This window comes from Canis lupus, chromosome 4 (genome assembly GCF_048164855.1).
Source record: "Canis lupus baileyi chromosome 4, mCanLup2.hap1, whole genome shotgun sequence".
NCBI classification, from domain to species: domain Eukaryota; kingdom Metazoa; phylum Chordata; class Mammalia; order Carnivora; family Canidae; genus Canis; species Canis lupus.
The window spans coordinates 76,710,131-76,732,382 of NC_132841.1; the positions used below are offsets into that span (position 1 = coordinate 76,710,131).

General features: G+C 39.0%; 1 protein-coding gene across 1 annotated transcript in view; it reads right to left on the reverse strand.

Annotated features, from left to right (window-relative positions):
- Nucleotides 1-1,879: 1,879 nt before the first annotated feature.
- The window catches only part of CDH6 (cadherin 6), a 123,528-nt gene continuing 103,155 nt past the window's right edge, over nucleotides 1,880-22,252 (reverse strand). Inside the window, exons 8-12 of the mRNA XM_072825012.1 lie at nucleotides 17,503-17,639; nucleotides 14,858-14,979; nucleotides 13,680-13,797; nucleotides 13,305-13,556; nucleotides 1,880-7,914 (exon numbers count right to left, since the gene is read on the reverse strand). Coding sequence (XP_072681113.1) covers nucleotides 7,424-7,914; nucleotides 13,305-13,556; nucleotides 13,680-13,797; nucleotides 14,858-14,979; nucleotides 17,503-17,639 — 1,120 coding nt within the window. The 3' untranslated portion in view covers nucleotides 1,880-7,423. The remainder of the gene's footprint in view (nucleotides 7,915-13,304; nucleotides 13,557-13,679; nucleotides 13,798-14,857; nucleotides 14,980-17,502; nucleotides 17,640-22,252) is intronic.

Consider the following 22,252-nt stretch of genomic DNA (forward strand, 5'->3'; position numbering starts at 1 on the left):
AACTGGAGGGATTTGGGAACAATACTGCAAGACTGACAGACACTGAGCCTGTAAGTGGCAGATGCATATTAAATATATCTTACATGTAAGTTACACTCACCAGAATGTATCGCCCAATACACAGGTGTTTGTCTACATCTCCCAGCCTCTGTCCATGTAGTGTGGGACCATACGACTGAGTTCTGGCCAATGAATTGTGAACAGAAGTGCTATAAGTGATGACTAGGTCCTGTGCCCTTAGAAATATCTCATATGATCACCCAGCAAACTCTCCTCTCCTGCCATGTAAACCCTGGAGGCAGTGTGCTCCAAATGGCAGAGCTACAAGGAGAAAGGCTCACAACCAACCCAAAACACCATAAGGGTAAGACAAACTTTATGGAGATTTTTTTTTTTTAATGGAGATTTTGGATTTTGTCTGTTGCAGCAGCTAGAGTGAATTATTCTAATACATACTAATACAAACCACTGTTACGGGAAGTGGTTTGTTTTGGTGATGGGAGATGGGTTAGGCTGTCTAAATGTTTGCAGGAAACCGCTTCCTGAACTGGGTCCTTGACAGCACATTGCCCTTCCTGCCTACCTTACCATCACATCAAGGAAGTTTCCTAGATCCTGCAGACTCTGCTTGCCTTGCAGTCGTGAAGAGCTGGGTGTGTGTGTGTGTGTGTGCAGGGGAGGGGCTTCGCTCTAGCACATTGTGCATACTACTGTGCAATGTGCATATCCTTCAAAAACGTGTATTTCTAATACCATCATTCCTTTCCACGGGGTTCTGGCTCCCACCAAGTTAACTTTAAACCCAGTGGCAAAAGCTCCACAAAAAACAACAAAAATCAGTTGCTATGGTAAGTGACCCTCTGTGTTCTGGTGCCCCGTGACTTTTCCAAGCTTCTTCCCTTTCGAGGGAGCCTCAGCTAAGATCAGTGGCATTGCTTAAACATCCCTCTCTCTTTTTTCTTTTCCCTGCTATTCTTCTTTATTTCTTATCTCCCTTTATCTCAGTCCTATGAATTCCTAAACCTCCCACACACTCCTCCACCTGGGCAGAAACAGTTTCTTCTTCCTGTGAACATTTGCATCTCTCCCTCTCTGAAGACATCTCCCCACCACCTTCTGGTGGACACTATAGTTAGGAGTTTGTGGCAGCCCTTCCTCCTGGACCATGAACTTCTGAGGAGAAGGGAAAATATATCTATTTGGCTTACTGTAGAATATTTCATGGCACACAGTGGATTGCCTACTACTGAACAAATGAATGAATTAATGGAAGTCTCCTTTGCAAAGCTATGAATTCTCTCAGTTAAAAAGTTATGAAACAGCCTCTGTAAAAATAGGAGAATAGGAGACAGCTTAAAAGAGAGCAAGCATATGAAATATTATAGCTCTGAATATGCTAAAAACATTTTATTTACTCATAGTATCAGAATTCTGGAAGGATTTTATCCTTATTTCCCTCTGGTCTGGCTCTTGCTTTTTCTTTTTTAAATCAGAGATCCATAGACATTTTTTTTTTTCTATGGGAGTGAAATAAAGGATGGAGATTTGGGATGGGCAAAAATATAGAACTGTCTTTTTTTATCTAAAGCAATTACTATGAGGAAAAACAGCTTTCTTCTTAATACAGCAATTCCATAAATAACAGTAAAATTCTTGATGCCCCAGCAGTAAGGAGTCTGCAGGGCAGCACCAATGATGTATATTGCTGGCTGGGAGAAACTATTGTTTACAAGCTAATTATCGTATAACAAGTTGGCTTTAGTTAGCTATTTGAGAGGTTCAAACAGCAGATTTGGAAAGATAAAGTGTGTATCGGCAGGTACATTTTTTTGAAATCTCTGATTAAAAACAATAGCTTGAGAGAATTGGAAAAAACAACTTAGAAAAAAACAGTTTATTAAGTAATATCATATAAATAACTTGTTACAAAAATTGATTTGCAAAAGGCATATTTACTCTTTGTGAGAAATCACTTTTTAAATTGCATTCTTTTCAAATTTATAGTCTAAGAAAACAAAGGAAAATAAAAGAAGCCATTTCAAGGAGCGTGTATTTGCCATTTGACTACACAAAAGGCCCGGCCACACTGCGCTTGAAGGTAATCATCTTACCTCTCCTTCTAATACAGGAAGCTTTCTCATGTAAACTGTGAAGTTATGGAAATCTCCCCAACTAGAAATGTTGATGAAAGCTGAGCAGTGGTGGTTTCTCTCAGGTGTTCTCATCGCCAGATATAGGCGATACTGAGAAAAACTGTATGACTGAGCATTCCAGCCAGTAAATCTTCAAGGGTGGCATCAGCTTCAATTTATACTTGGGAGTATTTTTAATTAAAAACAATCAATACCAAAAAGCTTTTATTTTCTGGATTTAAAATCACAAATTACAGTAGGAGAATGCCAAATTGCCTTAGCTTGGTACTACTGAAGACGCACGTAGCATTTATTATAAGGCCTATTCTTATGCAGTTTACTTTCAAAGCAATGAAAATAATCACAAACAAAACAATATGGTGGTTTTGAAGTGTTCCTATGTTTTTTTTTTTTTTTTTTTTTCCGAGAGCAGATCGGTTTGTTTGCTACACAGCATTCCCCCTGAATGCCTAGCAATTCTATACATCTGATTCCTTAATAAACACTAAACTAATAGATCATAGAAAACTAAAAGCTTATAGAAGGTGCCTCTAGACATATTTACATAAATAACATAGTCTCGCAAGAAAGACCAAGATCTCATTATAGTGGAATGCTTTTTCCACAACGCTGGGTCCATGCCTCATTTGTCAAATTAACCCCATTTGAAGAGAAATTTGAGTTTGTGGTCCATGGGTTTAAAAAAAAAATGGAATTAAGCAACTTGTAAAAGCTCTTTTGAAATTAATCTAATAACCCAGTGGCTCTCAGGCTAAGTGCCTCGGTCCTGTCTGAAATACAGTGGGTAATAGGCTTTGTTTCCATTTGACCTCCTTTTGGCACTTTCATCTGCTGGCTTCTGTCGGACTAACGTTCCCCCCAAATTAAAAAAATGAAAATGCATCATAAATAAGGTATTACAAAATGGGGAGTAGATTAAAGATCGTCTCAGCAATGCTTAAATTAAATTGACGATGCAGAGACCATAAACTTCTGGCTTTAAAAATGAGCTATTTCTTTATTAACTTTTAACAAGTGTGTGAGTCAATGTCTTTCCTTTCTAAGAGGGTTTTCTTCTGCACATTGAATATGATCAGGGTCTGATGTTTTTTAGTAGAGAATTGCCCCTTTAGAAAACTGTTCCATAAAGATGCCAAAGGGAGATGAAAAATGCTACAAACGTAATAGTCACTGAACTTTTAAGGTGACCATACTGTAATTCTGTATTATCTGGAAAAGAAAGCTGCTTGTTGGACTTTGGAAAATAGTTCGTCTTCCTGAAGGTCTGTACACTAAGTCTTACTCTTTCCACTCTTATAATCTGATAAAGGAGGCTGGGTTTTAGTGTTAAATGTAAATGCTTGGCTGTTTAATCCCCTGTCACAATTCAAAAAAGATTTCATCTAGATGAAATCATAAAAAATAAAATTACACTAAAATGATCCTTTTTAATAGGATATCTTTCAAAATAGTGGGGCATCATGACTTTCTAGAGTGTTCTTCCAAAGTAATTATATTGCTTCAAAACTAGTGACTAGGGTAAGATAATTGATTTGGTGGTTTGGTTCCTGGGGAAGATGAATTTGGATGATTTAAATACTTAGTTTGTGTCCACGAATCAACTCTGTTTTTCCCTTTTAACTGCATACTTTTATGGCCCTCAAGTATGTAGAATTGAGGAATTCTTAATTCTTAGTTTATACAGGATTATCTTCAATGAAATGCCCATTTCAAGGCAAAGTGTTTGATGAAAGGAATTGCTCAGTAAATCAGGACATCTAATATTTATGTACTTAGAAATGAAAGTAATGGAGATTTTCTGAAGTTAATTTGGTTTCGTAAAATTTGGATGCTTCCAAGATAGAGATTCAACTTTTAAAGAATTTTTGTACAACTTTTTTGAAGCTAAAAATGAACACTAAGCCAACATTTTTTTTAATGAGTTAAAATTGAATTGCCAGGTTTTGTTACATTTGAAAATGGAGTATCTGAAAATCCCTGTATGCAACTAAACTTAAAGCTAAGAAAGCTCTGTAAAAAAAAAACATTTATTTACTGTGCTCAGAGCTCCTGTCAGATGGTTCCATGGAACCATCTTTTCTTTTCTTCCATTTGATTTCATTTTTTTAATTTGGGGACAAATGTTTAGGACAAATGTTTCTGTTTTCAGCAGAAAGTGGCTATGAAGTGAAGAGGTTGTAAACTTATGCATGATAGCTTAACATTTAAAAAAATCGCAGCTTGTTTTAGGGAACATCTTGAAGAAACTCTCCCCTTTGAATGGAAGGGAACAAAGTTTCAGAAGGGCCTCAAAGTCCTTGAAGCAATCCACTAAACTGATCTGCTTATAATTAATGAATTTTAGTTTCTTATTTACTAAAGCAGATATTAAATTTTACCTCTTCCCATTTTCCCTCCATCCTTCTTGTCACTAACATCTGATATCAGGACAGGGACTTTGTGAAAACTGAGCCAAAAACTAATTTTTTTTTCTCTCCAGTAATCATTCGTGTTGACTGGGGTCTTGGACTCGATATCTTGGTGAGAAGGAAGTGAGACCCACACAGAATGATGGAAGTATGGCTCTCATGATCTCCATGACATCAGAGAGTTTTAATTATAGGAAAAATACTTATAGGACCTTGTACTAAATATTCAGCTGTAGTCTTAAATTGTCCAATTTCTTAGAGATTCACTTCATCATCAGGTTTTGTGGCAAGAGATTAGGCAGTTATTTCAATATTTAGTCATATTAACTTGTTCTTGGTCCACTGTACCATCTTCAAGATGGGATAATATACCCTGCCAATTATATCTCGAATTCCATTACAGAACTGCTTACTTTCACTTACAGGGAAAGAATAAACCTTACCCTTAAACAGTGGAAGTTGCTAGTGTCGACCCTCAGACATTCCAATTAACCCAAAAGTTCAAAAGGAAGACTTCTGATGATACCTTTCTTTTTACAGTACTATCTTTCTTGATTCAATTTATTACATGACATGAAACATAAGGACAGAGAGCTCTTTAGTTATACAGTAAGTCATGTGATTAAGGTGGTTTTCTATTGCTATAAATAACTAGTTCTTACTAATTAACTTCCCTAAGCTATCTTTTTTGCAACACTTAACTGTGACTAAGATATTCATTATAGTGAAACCCTCCTGTAGTATTTTGTTTGCATTCCTGCATGTGTAGGAAGAACTAGCCAAAGTAAACCCTGAAAACATGAAATACTTGTTAGTATGTATACGGGGAAGTCCGTTACAAAATAGGAAACCATTCGGTAAACGCAGGGAAGAATATGGTTGTAAAACTTTTTCACTCTAATTGAGTGACCCAAAAGACTACATTTCTCTTATTTTGAAAGTGCCGTCTTTACTTCCTGGGTAACACACCTATTTAAAACTTAATAAAAGTGTGTTTCCAAATAGAAGGTATGTGCTCATATGACAGGATCTCCAAATGGAAATGACATTAAGATTATCTGTAGGAAATTAACATTAATTGAAAATAAATCCCTAAGACTAATAATTGAAGTCAGCATATTCTTAAGTACATAATATATATATATATATATATATATATATATATATATATATATATATATATATATTTATAAGTATACAGAGCCTGGGTTTGGTTTTTTTTTTTTTTTTTTAAATTTTCAAGACAACTATGTTTTCATTACAGTACTTTGGAAGTTTCTGATGATCGAACAATGTAGGATTCTAATGATACAAATCATTAGAACAGCCATATGAAATAAATGATTTGAACCTGCCAAAAGGATTAGTTCAGTTCAGTTGGGTCCTCTGGATAATAACTATGATGCTAATTGCATACTTAGAGAAATAATAGATTGGATGGATTGTACATTACTTTTCCGTTGTAGTATGAGACCACTACTTTATCATTAGTTGAAAGACAAGGATGGCAGGGTTGCCATAGCAACAAAGTCAAAAACAATGAAAAAATATTAATGCTTTTGAAAGTCAACTATCATTTTAATAGAATCTTAAACACTCTTACTGAAGAGAATCAAATTTGTCCCTATGTAAGCGTCTTCCAAACATGTAATACGTAGTTTTGCACTATGATCTCAACAATATATCTAGATCTGTCATGTCATATAAATATATAGATGTTCCCAGATGTGGAGGACAGGATATCAAGTTCAAGTGTGGCCGGCTCTCATTTCCCCATTAAACTCTGAGGGCGGGATTTGAGTTTTATTTAATCTATCTTTACTAATGCAACTTAATTGTGTACGAAGTATCTGAAGAATATGGATTATTGTACTTCACGCTGCTACTTTCAAGTATATTAGAATAATACTGACAACAACTACAGACAAGGAGTTAAAATTTGTCTCAGAAGAGTTCCTTCAAGAATTTTTAACAATTAGACTTATTTGTAATTAGCCTACTGATGGTTGAAATAATTTGGAGTGATCTGTGGTACTTTTGGTGGCCCGAACTTTAAAATATGCCAAATATTTCCTCCGTTAACATCATTAGCTGTTTTCCCTTTCTCTTTATGTGGTGCAAGGGCAAACTTTTGCAGGTATCGTATATAAGAAATTGTGAGTTAGTGGCAAGGAACGAGGTACTATTACATTTTGCTTGTTTGCTGTTTTTGAACGTCGCCATTGCATTTGCTTCTAGTCCTAGAGAGGACCAAGAATCTTAAAACGTCGGCGGGTCTGATGTTCGCAATAGTCGTTGGTGCCAGATGAAGTTCTTGAAGAACAAAACAGGACGGGCAAATGCCATTTTAAGTCCTTTGCAACACACCCGTAATACACACCCACGTTCAGCGCATTCATCTCCTTGTGAGCTGATGTACCAGGGCAGGACCCACCTGGCCGTTGCGCCCCCCTCGTTTCTCTTTTCCGAAACTCTACCTTTACCGTCAGAGCTCGGTCCCTCATCGCCTGAGCGCGTGAAGTGTGCGGTCAGAGCAGCCGGCTGACCCGAGCCCCCGGAGTGTGGCGGGGGGCCCGGGCCAGGGAAGGTGAGCAGAGCCAGGGAGGGAAGGGGACGACTCGGGCTCGCCCTCCTCCTCCAGCACGGGGCCGGTCGGTTGAGTGGATGCGCTAGAAAATTAAACCTGTGCGTCTCGGAAGCTCATAAAAGTGTGCTAGAAAAAGGTGTCTAGCGCGGGCGCCGCAGGCAGGGCCGGGCCGTGGGCCGTGGGCCGTGGGCCGTGGGCCGCGCGGTGGGGGCGCCGCCCGCAGACCTGGGGCGTCCTGCAGGGCGGGGGGTGGGGGTGGGGTCCCGGGGCGCGCACTAGGAGTCCCGGTCGCCGTCCGCGGCCCCGTACAGGTCCGCCAGCTTGCGGAAGCGCGGGCCCCACTCGCGCAGGTAGTCGTAGCTCTGGTCGCTGTCCGTGGTGCTGGACTCCAGCGAGCTGAGCGAGGCGGCCGCCGAGCCCGCGCCCTCGTAGGCGTAGGTGGCCAGCGAGTCGTAGGGCGGCGCCGTGGGGTCCCGGTCGTGCTCCTGCAGCCGCTGGCGGAGGAAGTCCCGCACGTCCGTGCTGTCGGGGGCCGCGGGCGGCCGGCGGGCCGGCAGGAGGGCCTCGGGCGCCACGTCCCTGCGCAGCTTGCCGTCCTCCAGGGCCGCGGGGTTGCGCAGGGTGCCGATGTCGAAGGCCTGCGTGTCCTCCTCCCCGCCGCCCTCGTCGTTGTAGCTCACGATGTTGTCCCTGATGTCCTCCTTGGATATGATCAGCGGCTCTTTCTTGCGCTGCCGCCTCAAAGCTGCGAACAGCACCACCGTCACTGGGGGCAGAGACAGAGCAGAGCGGGAGGGGTTAAGGCCCGCGACCAGCCCCGCGACCTGCCCCGCGACCTGCCCCGCGACCGGCCCCGCGACCAGCCCCGCGCGCCCGGCCAGGGCTTCGGGCCTCGGGCCTCGGGCCTCGGGGCGCTGCCACCCCGCGCCCCCCTCCCCCACCCCGCCCCCAACCCCAACGCGGGGCGAACATCTGCAAGAAAGTTACGATTTAACTAGAGGATGAAACACCTTCCCGGGTTGTCAGGACTTAGTTCCCTTTGGCTCCGACACGGCAAACTAGCTTCAAGGGAAGGGAAGAAGAACGGAAGGACAATAATGATCATAAAAAGGCTCAAACGCAGCGAGAGTGCAAATTATGCCGAACACCTAAAATGCTCTGAAACTGCTTACAAGCACAAGGCTGGCACCTTCGGGATGTGTTGAAGGTTTGCATAACTCCGCAGCTAAAATAACTTTTGCACCATGCCTCCTTTATTTTATTTATTTATTTTTTCCCCTGAGAGAAGTGTAAAATTAGTGTAAGGCCCAAAGTAGAGATGTGAATGTCTGCATGCCTTTCTACATGGAAGAAACACTATTGCAGATAAGACCCGGAGAGGCCCAGGTGCAATTCAGAAAGCCATCCTGACCTTCAAGATCAGCCCACTTGAAAGGGGGCAGGTCCTAAGACTCGCACCAGCTTGTTTCTGTTGTAGCCAAACAGACACATGTAAGAGGGAACTTTAAAAAAGAAAAAAAAAAAATCTTTCAAAGGTCACATTCTCCAAGTTTGTTGCCTGGAATGTTTGTTCTTTTGATTTTTTTTCTCTTCCCCCCCCCCCCCCACCCCAATTCAAATTAGAGGCCCAACAAGAATTGTGTTTAAATAACTCCTGATGGTTTTTCACAGCTTGCTGGGTCAAATGCAGTTGGCTTCCTGTAGAGAGACGCATCTAGGAATGGACATAAGGGTAGGGAAATAAAAGCATAGCGACAGCTTAGAGAGGAAACAGCCATGCAGGGCAGAAAATGCACTGTTAAACTGGGTTGGTCCAGGGGTGTTTATTACAGGAAGTACTAGTAACTGTTTTTACTTTCTCATCCATGTCATGGTCCTGATTTTATGAGCCATAAAAATGGAAATATTGTAGTAAGAGTTACAGAATAATGTCTTTTGGTGGATATGTATATTTACCTATATAATGATGGATATATCCATACCCATATATATCTATATATTAAAATTTCAAGTGTTAATAGTATTAATAATAATTATCTATTGAGAGAGTTCTGTGTGCCAAGCACTGTGCTAAGTGCTCTATATACTGAATCTCATGTAATTATCACAGCAGACCTACAAAGTAGGTATCATCATTTTATTATATACATATTATATAATATAGTAACCATCTTTCATAGGAGAAATTGAGTTTTAGAGATGTCACATATACAAACAATTGAAATCCAAGTCAGACTAAAAAGCCAACACTCTTAATCACCATGCGTTAAAGCATGTTTGGATTATAGACTACTTTTAAAGGATATCCAATGTTGCCATTTCAAGTGCGTGGTTGTATAACATACTGTACACATCCTCTCTTGCTGCCAAAGAGCATCCTCATGCCTCATTTGTCCCAGCCATTCAGGGCATTTATATATTTACTTATTCACTAAATATTTATGTAGTTCCTACTCTGTCTGTGCCAGGGGCAGTTCTAGGCACTATCAATGGAAAACATTAATCAGGAGGTGGGCAGGAGCGGTGGGGGTGGTGGACAGAGACAAATAATGTGTATAATAAATAAGGAAATTATTAGAAGGTGATATGTATACCATAAACAAAAAGTAGAGCAGAGGAAGGAAGATGAAGAGTGCTTCTGTGTATGAGTGAGGGACTGTATATGTTTTTTAGGAGGAGATTGCATCATTGAGGAAGTGACATATGAGCAAAGGTGTGGGGAGTTATTCAAGGAGCTGTCGGGTGAAATGGACAGAGCTAGAAGAAAGGCCCTGAGATGGGAGGGTTCCTGGAGTGCTTGACAAACAGCCAAGAGATGCTACAGCTGGACCACAGGGAGCCCTGGTCAGGGGACAGGAAAGGAATAGGGAAAAGCCATGTATTTTGGGGCTTGGAAGCTGTATGTCTTCATTTTACCCTGAGATGTGGGTGGGTGGGTGGAAAACTGCAGGGCTTTGGGTGGAGGGATGCTTAATAATCTATTCTTTATGGTGGATTCCAGTGTGACCAATGAGAAGGATTTGCAAAACAAGAGGACTGTCACTAAGGATGGCCTCTGGGGTTAGTGAATAGAATCAAGATGACTGTCTCTCAAAGCATTAAACCCTATGTACAATGGTTCATGCCATCATTTAAGGCAAGATAGCGGCATTTATCACTTCCTAATTCTGCCCCAGTTTAAGTTATCTGTATCTTTTGTTTTAGTCCGAGAAAGTGTAATGTCTAGAAGAGAGAGGGCACATTGGATAATTCAAAGACATTCATTCACTGCCTAATTCCTAATTCCCCTACAGCTACAACTGCCTGTATCTTTTCTTTTTAGCCCAATGTACATCTGAACAGAAATTCTAGAAGGGAGATCTTTCTTAAAGCTAACTTTTATAGACTTGAAGACGTGAGTTCTAAGCACATGGAACAACAACAACAGAAATACATTCTGAGAAAGTAATAGCTTTCTTCCCAGTAACTATTCTCTTCCCTTTTCTCTACCCGCTGAAGCCAGAGGACAGCAGTGAGATTTGGGGTGAGGGATGCTTGGACCAATTTGTGCTCAAATCCCATTGTAAAGTTAGAAGAGAGCAAGGCATTTGAAATCAGGCTGCCTAGGCTCCCTTAAAGAATTTGACCCTTTTAAGTCTCGTTTCTTTCTGTAAAAAAGAGGCAATAACACAGTGCCCCATGTTGTCATCAGGAATGAGTTAGTAGGGGATCCCTGGGTGGCGCAGTGGTTTAGTGCCTGCCTTTGGCCCAGGGCATGATCCTGGAGACCCGGGATCAAGTCCCACGTCGGGCTCTCGGTGCATGGAGCCTGCTTCTCCCTCTGCCTCTCTCTCTCTCTGTGTGTGTGACTATCATAAATTAAAAAAAAAAAATTAACAGAAAAAAAGAGGAATGAGTTAGTAGGGCAGCCCCGGTGGCCTAGTGGTTTAGCACCACCTCCAGCCTGGGGTGTGATCTTGGGGACCCGGGATCGAGTCCCACGTCAGGCTCCCAGCATGGAGCCTGCTTCTCCCTCTGCCTGTGTCTCGGCCTCTCTCTCTCTCTCTGTGTCTGTAATGAATAAATAAATAAAAAAAATCTTAAAAAAAAAAAAGGAATGAGTTAGTAAATGTGAAAGTTTTGTAGATTCTTAAAGCACCATAGAGACACGAGATGTAGTAGTTGTTTTCACCGTGGTTTTATTTTTGTAAATAAAACAAGAGATGCCACATGATCCACTTTATTGACTGCAGATTTCCTCCTATATCCGTGTGGCTTTCCTTCTCTTACAAAAATCTCAGGTTTGCTTCCACCTTCTTCAATTGTTTCATTTTCAGTTCGGGCTCTCTTTCAGCCTGGAAATTGCCCTGCCTTCTGTAAGCTCACAAAGAAAGTAGAGTGCAGTGTGGAAGCACCAAGGCTCAGGGGGAGAAGACCTGGGTTTGGAACTTTGTTCTACCACCTGTTGGCTGTGTGACTTGACTACATGACTGCACATCTTGGAGCCTTGGTTTTCTTATTGGAGATGCAGATACATGTATACCAGATGGTTCTGAGGGTTAAATGAGAAGAACAGTTGTGAAGCATCTTGACTAGTGTGTAGCCCACAGTATTAGTCTAGTAAAGGGTCAGTCCCATTTAGCTTCTTTTTAAATAGGTACAGAATTCCAAAGAGACTAGACCCGATGTAGGGAGCATGGAGACAAGTTAGGAGTAACGAGGAGACAGTGAATTTATTAGAGGAAGAAAATGATAAAGAGAGGATAAAGGGAGTTGGTGAGGAGGAAAAAAAATTGGGTGGTGGTGGTGGTGGCGGAGAAAATGGGTGAATGATGAAGGAAAGGAAGCATCACCTCTTTGAGATGAGAGTCAGCTCGCCTTCTATAGACCACAGAAGAGTCCATGGAATTCTCACTGACTACAGCCCTGCCAATTCAGCCCTTCTAAAAACAACCTTTTTTTTTTCTAATCAAAAAGAATATTCATATCCTCCTCTTCCAAAACAATTTTTACAGACTCACACCATTAGAAACACTGATTTGTCTTTGCATACTGTCAGCTTTTATTTATCCTCATATCTTAAAATACTTTTCCCCAAATTTTCGTTGACAAAGAGAATCACAGTTTTGTAGTTTAAGTTTCAAGACTTATAATTAGCAAAATTGATATGGAATGTGAAGCTCTTAAGCAGGGATCCCTAGGCATTCTCTTCTTGGAGAAATGTAGGTCTTGTACTCTTTATTCTTCTCAAAGTCGCTATACTGTCATTTTAAAAAAGAGGTTTCTCCCCTGTGCAGTCCAGGTTGACACTTAACTTCGTACCTTTCTTCCCCTTGCGTAGGCAAGCTTACTTTGATTTTTGGAAAGACTGAATTAACTAGCATTTGATTTCTTAGTTCACAACAGTCAATGGCCTATTGAGCATTTTGAGCCCAACCTGTGTATTTAATTCATGGGCTGGGGGAAAAAAATTTCATTCGAATCATTGCTGGACCTCGGTTTTTACTTTGATTGCATTCATTTCCTTTAGGTCTCAGATTTATTTCCTCAGTCACAGAAGTTGTTTATTATTCAGAGTCTGAGAAATAATAGACATTGTGTATGTGGCAATCAGGGAGCAATGCTAAGAAGGTAGTTATTCAAATGGGTAGAACAAAGCAAGTTGGCTGGAAGAAAATTTAATCGCTTTTTATTTCCTTATATGAGAGAGAAAAAGTCATCACATTTCTCTTTCCACTTTCCCATTGATCTTTAAACTTTACCTTCTTAGAAAGGGCCATCACCACACCCTCCATGCCAGATGACTTTCTCTCTTTAAAATTTAACATGTTTGCCAGGTTAAATAGTAAACAACAAACGAAATGAAAAGGGCATATTGACGGTGCCCTCAAGTCCCCCTGGGATTCATTCCCAGTCTGCCAGATGAGAGATTCTTTTAGTGGAATGATTCCCTGGGTAGGTAAAGACATGGTCAGGTTTCACATCTGTTCATCCTCTAAAGCTATTTTCAAGCAAAAACTAGTTCATGAGTGAACAAAACAAATTCTCAGCATATAACTCTACTCACCTAGATTGGGCTGTATGCCTTAATGGGGGAGGCAGATAAATCTAGGGTGTCACAGTAACAGTGTGTGCCCCTCAGCATGGGGAGATAGGATGCAGGGAGAAGCAGTTTACCTAGTAGGGTCACGATGCACAGAAGGATGGCAACCAGAGCCCCCGTGCTCAGTCCCGTGGGGTGGATGAGGGCCTCCGCGTGGCAGGACTGCATGTTCCCATGGTGGTCACATGCACAGACCCGGACAGTCACTGTCCCAGTGCTGCTTTGGACTGGGTAGTCGTTGTCTGAAATGACCACAGGCAGGAGATAGGTGCTCATCTCGTGTCTGTTATAGCCATTTTTCCGAGTTAAGATTCCTGCTGTGTTATCTGGAACCAGAAAGCAAAGTGGTGAAAGTTATGTTCGTACCACATCATGGATTGGAACAATTGTGATGCTAATAGATAGACAGAGGTATAAATGTATCGACAGAGATGATCACTTGGACTCACCTTTGTTGTCTTGAATGGTAAAGTTTGAGCCACTGGCTGCTTCAGGGGCCAAAGAGAATGAGAACTGGTGCCCGCTGTAAGGGTCATCTTTGTCAATGGCTCGTAGGGTCTGAATCAACTAAAATCAAAACCATAAAGCTGCTATAAAGTTTTGCTAACTCAAAAGTGTTCCTTATGGTTTTGCAGTAAATTGCTTGAGTAAATGATTTCTAATTTTAACTTAAAAACAATAGCCTCTAGAGAATTTTCAACGAATCTGCTTTACGCAATGAACTGACGGGTTTGAAACAGAGCTAGGAATAATGTTTTGTTATGGGCTGTCCTGGGTCCTGTAGGATGTTTAGCAGCAAGCCTGGCCTCCTCCCACTACGTGCCAGTCACACTTTACACTTTGTGATGATCAAAAATGTCCCCAAACATTGCCAAATGTCCCCTGGGGGCAAAATCACGGGAGGTGGGAAACACTGCCCTACAGTAATACAAAGCTATAAAATATCACAATGATTTACGATAACATTTCAGCTAAAAGAAAATCCAGGCATTCTTTGGATGCAGCCTGTTTAGAAATGCAGTCTTGACAAATATGTAAGCCACTGACTTGCATAAAAGCTAAAAGAAAGTTTGCACATAAAATACAAGTTCAGCTTCCCTCTTTCACATGTATTTTAACAGTGCCCTTCTATTTCGACAAACTGTAACATAATTTTTATATCGCTGGCAGAAAAGACCTACTTCAGGTAGGGACAAATGTATAAAACAGGAAAACATTCACGAATTTGTATTACTTGTACAGATGGGCAATATAAATAAGTGAAACTATGAATTATAGGCAATTGTAAAATATGTTCTGGTTATTGCTTTCCAGTGTATATGGTAATTAAAAGTATCTGCTCACCAATTAAGATTTTTCCAATAAAGCTGTGACTAATCTATTTTAATGAAAACATAAGACTGATTTGAATCAGCATCAGTCTCTGAGAATGATGAACTTCCAGTTCTTAAAAACTATTTGTTCTCTTATGCAAGTTAAACATTCATTCTGGCCCTTATTTATAGTATTAATTTTGTTAGCATTTGCTTCATAGATAATTTAAAACTCACCCTCAGCTCTGCGTATTAGAAGATCTAAATTAATCTGACTAAATTAATTTACTTTTTTTTTTTTTTATGAAACTCACCTGATCTGCTTTTGCTTTCTCACAGACGAAGGTTTCATAGAATTCAGCAAATTCTGGGGCATTGTCATTGACATCTAGAACTTTTATATATAGAGGGACTCGGCTGCTTTGCTTCGGATTATCTGCAACATGTCAAAAAGAAATGGGCATTTATATATTGATCACCAATCCCCTTTAAGATAATAGTCACTCCCTCCTTTCATACACAGTTTCCCCAAGGCTGCTCTGAGTACCACACGGCATTGTGTACCAACTTAGCCACAAAAAAGAATTAGATAGGTACTTCTGGGGTTAGATACACCTGCTGGAAATACCTGGGAGACAAAGCTACTTGTGTCAGTGTAGTGCTATTTTGTATAGCAAACCCCGGAGTCACAGAAAATGAAGAAAAGCTATCTAGGAAAGGCAGTTTAGAGGCAGATTTTAAGAAAAGCCAAAGAAGCAGGGAGATGGGGAAATTTTGGACAAGAGAAAGAGCAAGGGGAAATGAAAGAAACCAACTGGCTGTTTTGGCCTTAGTTCTTTAGTTTTTATGCTGAATACAAGCTAGATATGGGGCTCAGCCCTTTGCTATACTATCCTATTTAATCCTTGCAAACTTTTGAGGTAAATACAGTTATTGCCCCTACTGTATAGATGAGGAAACTGAAGCACAGATCTGTTAGGTAAGTTGTTCATCTTCTCAGAGATGATAAATAAGAAGTAGAACTTAGATTTCAACTTAGGTCTGTCTGACTCCAAGGCCCCAGGTGTTCATCCAGGATAATGAGAGAGCAGCATCCGTGTTTGAAGATGAGGAGCGGGGTGGGGTGTAAATGAGTATTTTGGGTAGTGTGGATGACAGATTCCCAGTCTGAGAATCAGGGGTTGGAATCTCTGAGCTCAGCGCTCTTCATTCACTTCACTTATACATCTGTTTGTTCACATCATAAATATTTAGTGAGCATCTAGTGTCTAATATATGCCAGCCACTCTTTGGGGTGCTGGGACACGTGGGGAACATGACAAAGATCCTGCATCTCAGAGCTTTATTCTACTGGGGGCAGACAAGCTGTAAACACATAAATATATAATGCGTGAGATGGTAAATGCTGTGGAGAAATTAAACAGAGAAAGGGACTGGAGAGAGGTGGAGGTGCTACTTTGAGTGGGATGACCACTCGGGCTCATCTGATGGGATGCCATTTGTACAGAGACACAAATAAAGAGAAGAATTAAGCCATGTGACTATTTCTGGCTCTCCACATAGAGGGAACAGCAAGTGCCAAGGCCCTGGGATGGGAGTAGGCTGGTTTTATGTAAGCTCTGGGCTTCTGCTGCATCAAAGATAGTTAAGAAGTTTAGACAATAAGATTCTTAAGCTCCTTTGCCTCTAAAATGTTGCTCACATTATTCTTCCAAAGTTAGAGCTGCCGAAGAGGAGGTTTTAAAAGGTCTTTATCGCTAGTACTTTCAAATATATCACAGAAACATTAAATCTTAAAAAAAACTTTTTAGGCACAAAGCTTAAAATACACAAAAATGACTACTTCAATAAAATATAAAATTTCATGATGTTATAAAAAATGGTCCTTTTCAATGTGAAAAATGATTTTGTGATTTTAAAGCTTTAAGTATGCTCTGTCATTGGTATCTGCATTAATCCCTCCACATAAATTCTGAAGAGCAAATTCCTACCTAACAAATTTGTAATTAGGAGCTCTTAATGCTATCACAAAGCGATGCTTCATTTTGTCCATATTGGTTATTTATTATTCTACTCAATATTCTTCAGACATTTCAAATCTCATGAGTAATGTTGACAAAGAATACTACTGTAATATACCATTAGATATGGAATATTTCACACTAGATACCCAACTGAGCTAAAAATATTTGAACTTTTAAAATCAAAAACAAAAACTAAAAAATGAGCTATAATTTGGAAGCCTATATTTAAACATTTAAATGTTATTTTAAAAATACTTTTTCTTTCATGTACTTAGGCCTACACATTGTGTTTACATTACACAATTCTCTCTGTGTATAATCATTTTATTTGAAGCATTCATTTGGCACTATTTTTCTTTGCCTTCAATTTCATGGGGACTTCCATAAAATTCGCTCTAAACATTTTATTGATTACTTGGTGGTTTGGATTGCTCACTTTGGTGTACAGTGGAAAAGCAAAAATTTATATCTCTTACTTCTGTAATGATTTTGAAATAGAAATTCTGTAGAAAGCTGGAGGATAGATCTCTGAAAGACTTCTAAGTAATGCCTACATTTTTAAATGTATGTGATTCCCCTCCCCTCCCAATTCTAACCATGAGCCCATGTTTTTCAGCTTCTTCTGTGGTGTTCTGATTTATAAAGCTTTGTGGAATCAAATCCAGTATGTACCAGTTCAACCTCATTTGAGAGATGCATTCTCATTTCATTATTTGTGAATTACAGGTCATCCATAGGTACCTCTGCATTTGTGAATGAGTTAACACCTGCCTAGAAGAAACACTACTGCAAATCGTTATGCGGCTCTTTCCTTCAATATGTATCGAGTAGGCTATCTGTACATGGTGATGAATTTCAGCCTTGCTTCAACCCGCCCTTGCCGGGACACTCACTCCGTCAATTGGGGGACAGTTGCAGTGTGAGGTTAAACTTACTGATCTCTGTTGCTATCACTGTAATGTTGTGCCACAGCAATGTTTCTCGGTCAAGAAGTTTCGACGTAAAAATTGAACCATTTCCAGAATCAATGTTGAATATTCTGTCCATATCTGTGTGTCGATCAACAGAATACCTAAAAATGCAGAGTAGAATTTAGAATGGTTTTCTTTTCTTTTCTTTTTAAAATGAAATATAGTTGACACACAGTTACCTTAGTTTCAGGTGTACAGCATAATGATTTGGCAAGTCTACATGTATGCTATGCTCACCACAAGTGTAGCTACCATCTGTCCCCATACAATGCCAGAAAGGTTTTCTTTGTATTTGTTATTCTCTCATCCTAAAACTATTTCCAGAATGCCTGTTACGTGATTTTTTTTCTACTTGTAGCACATATTGCATATCTATAAGTTAATATTAAGCAAAATATTCTGGGAAATTCTTTACAATTGAGGTCCTAATGGTAAACCCATTAGACAAGTTCCATGAGTTTGAGAATCACCAATAAAGTTTCTTGTATATGTAATTTGTATCAAGTTTATATAGTAATGGTCACATTTTAACTCAAATTTCTAGAACCTTAGAACTTTAATGTGTACATGAGTGTTTATGTGCATAAGTAGGGTTATTGTCTAGTTTTCTGTTATTCACTTTATTTTTAAAATCATTACGTAGAAAGAAGCAAAAACTGGCCAGTGTGGCTACAGTTAGTGAGGTGGGAAAAGGGAGAGAGATAATGAGGTTGGGAGGGACCTGGGTGGCTCAGTGGTTGAGTGTCTGCTTTGGCTCAGGTTGTGATTCTGGGGTCTTGGGATCAAGTCCCACAGGGAGCCTGCTTCTCCCTCTGTCTGAGTCTCTGTCTCTCATTGAATAAATAAATAAAATGTTAAAAAAAAAAAAAGAAAGAAAATGAGACTGGGGAGAGATTCAGAGTCTGGACTGTAGAAGAGTGGGCTGACCATGGCAAGGAGTTGAAGTTTGTTCCAAGAGCAATGTGAATCTACAGTGGATTTTAAGCAGGGAAATGTTCCAATCTAAGTCACGTTTAGTAAAGATCACTGGTTTGAATTGAGGAGAATGGTTGGTTGGTGTGACCACACACTGATAGAAGAGAAGAACAGAATTTGGGGAAGATCCTAAGTTTCCATTTTGATATATTGAAGCTGAAGTGTCCAAGGAAAGTCCGGGAAGGAAAAGGTCTGGATTGACAACTTAGATTTCTCATTTGATTGTTTAGGAAGAAAAGGTCTAGGGAACAGAGAAAAACATTAAGGACCTGATCACTTAAAAGATGATGGGAAAATGGAGACCCACAGTGCTCAAAGCAGTGCCCAGAGCAGAGTAGGCACTTGATAACTATTTAAGGAGTTTTGAGAATTCAAAGAAAACTGAGAAGTGTCTTAGAATTCAAAGGAAGACAGAGTTTTCAACACCGAAATTGATGGAAGACTAGGAGATTTTGAGAAATGTTATTTTCTTTATACATTTATTACCAATTTTTGGAATAGCTATATATGGGGAAAATATGTTTGCACTCTACTTTATGTAGGGGACATTAAAGAGAAAACTCAGGAGACATTTGATATGTTAAGGTCATTAGAGGAAAAAAATTGCTCATTTCAGCTGGAGTCTCAAAATTTATGTCATGATGGGAGATTTAAAAATGTTGGCTCAGTAGAAATACAATTAAGTAAATGAACTAACTAGTCATATACATGTAGACTTATTATGAATGCTATAAGAAAAATAAGCACATTACTAACTTGTAATAGTGTACCATGTTCAAGGTTTTATTTCAATTGATTATTTTGCTTTAAAATGTAACTGGTAAAAAAAATAAAACTGGTAACTGGTAAATTATAATAAATATATTTTATTATTTATATTTATAAAATATAAATATATCATAAATAATATATTTTATTATTATATTGTAATAAAATATATTTTCGTCATCTATCAGGGCAAAATAAAATATATATTTGATTATTGGAGGCTATTTGAACCTGATATTAAAGAGAATTAAGAAGTTCAAAGAAATATATTGGGCAGCTCTGGTGGCTTAGCAGTTTAGTGCTGTCTTTGGCCCAGGGTGTGATCCTGGAAACCCAGGATCGAGTCCCACGTTGGGCTCCCTGCATAGAGCGAACTTCTCCCTCTGCCTGTGTCTCTACCTCTCTCTCTCCGTATCTCTCATGAATAAATAAATAAAATCTTAGAAAAAAAAGGATATATATGTATATATCTCAAGTTAGGTTAGAATTTTAATTTTAGTTTATGTAAACCTAATATTATTATTAAGGGTTCATCTCCTGCAGATAAAACAGCTATTATTTTTGCCATTTATGTCATGAATCAACGTTTATTAAGAATTTAGGCAACTCATTGAACTTGATCACCTGCCTTCATTTTTAACTTGAGAATGATAAATATTTATAGCACATAACTAACTACCCCAAAAGAAATCTCAATATTCATAGATGTTGCAAGAAATTTAATAATTGCTACAAATATTTTTTTCCCTCATGGAAAAGTTCAAGCTTAAGATGTGCTGCTTACTGCCTTTATAAGCTGTTACAATTATATACAGCAGTAATCTTTTCTTGTTCTTTGTTTTCTTCCTGCTATAATTTTAAGTTTTACAAGTAGTCATATTTTCCTGTTTAAGCCTTTGAAATAAAGAGTATGGGGTGAGGAATTTTTAGTTGAAGCCAGCTTTTGATTTTAAAGAGAAAGTAACTATTTAGGAAATACCAAAATTGTACCTGAGTATTTCCCTTAATTGGGAGATTTAAAAATTAATAGGAAATTTCAGATGTTTACATTGTTTAGGAAAGATGTTTGCACATGAAGCCTTATCTGTTTTTTGTTTTTCTTTCCAAAGTCATTTCAATTCATATCTAGTATATTTACCGCCCAGTCACATTAATTGTAGTCATAACAGATAAGGAACAAGGTAATCAATCTTAACATGATTATAGCAGATTATTTTGCTAGGTAGCTCTTTCTCCCCCCCCAGAAATTTATTATATTCTGTGATTCAATAATTTGTCTTCTAATGTAGCCTCTCAAGTCAGGGAGATTTGTGGGTCATGAAAGGAAGTATGTTTGCATATAATTTTTCATAATGTCTATTCAGAGTGACATTTTATAAGACTCATGGAAGTCAAGGGCATTTGTGATAAAGTTACTGGAAGAAAATTATTTTATGTAATTAAAGAATTAAATATTTGTGTCTGCATAACAATACATCAATGTTCTGGGAAAGATTATCTAGTATTAATTATGTACTTAACATATTGTCTAGCACCTAATTGTTCAATATTTACATCTTGGATAACCAAAAACTATGTGTGGATGAACTTTCCCAATATAAGAATCATGTTTGTCCTAAAAAAGGGCTCATTGGAATAGAATTTATATACCAATATACCCTTATTAGTATTTTTATCCTTAAATCTATATCTACATATGAAATCCATATGTACCAAGAAAAGGCTGGCATAAAAAACTTCAAAATTAGCTGACAGCCAACCCAGTCTGACAAGTTAACTACTTCTTTTAATAAAACATAAAATAATGCAGTGGTATTCATTATAAAAAATAAAATAGACAAAAATGTAGCCTGAATTCCCAGGAGACATTATCTCTTTCAATTAAAAACATGTGGATTGATTAAAGAGGTAACAAAGCTCATATTTATATAAACTTCCAGCATTAACACTTTTAAATTGGTCTTGACATTGACTTGCTAAGATTTTTTTTTCTCCATACACTTAGGACAAACTTCAAGTGAGAGAATCATTGTGAAAGTACTTAAAATTATTTGTGTTGCACAACAAAGTCTGTTATTCATTTTCCTTATTAATAATATTAAATGTATATGGAAGAACACTTGATCCATGGAGCTTAGATGTGGCCGCTTTGGGTTGACCATAGTCCAGTTCCAGGAGTCTATAGATATTCCAGTAGAATGATAAAACAACAGAGTCTATTTTCCCAATGATTTTAAACTATTCCCTGAGAATAAGCCAGCCATTTTTGTGTTTTAGATGTGGGACTTGCCATCAAGTTTCATTTGAACAAAGAGCTTATGGCTGAAAAGTTAGAAAATGATTGCCTTAGAAGCTCTAACTCTTTTTATCTGCAATAATATTCTTCATGCGGCAGCCAGTGTGATCCTCTTAAAAAGTAGTTTTAGATTAGGTAATACTACTTTTCAAAGCTTTGCAGCGGCTTCCTACCTCAGTCAAATAAAATCCAGTCTTTACCAAGAGCTACAAATGCCCATAGGACCTGCCACACTCACCACCATACCTCCCTTTTGCCTCCTACCCTACCAACCACTCCCCGCCTTGCTTATTCTTTTCTAGGTAAGCCTCCTTGCTACTCCTTCATGCCAAGCAAGCTCTGTTATCAGACCTTACCCTTCCCCCCCCCTTCTTGGAATGTTCTCTCAGGTATCATCGTGGTTCATGCCTTCAATGTTTACTCAGATGAATTCCTACCAAGGGCAGACCTGATTACATTATGTCAAATGGTACCCCATTTCCATGGTATGGAAACCCTTTGTTTCCGTATTCTGTCCTATTTTACTGCTTGCAATGTATTTTATCTGAAATAATGCATATTTGTTGTTGGCCTATTTCTGTCTGCCACAATAAGAAAGTAAGCTTCATGAGATCAGGACTTGATATTGTTCTCTGTTAGATCTCTAAAGCCTAGAGCATAACTGGCATATGGCAG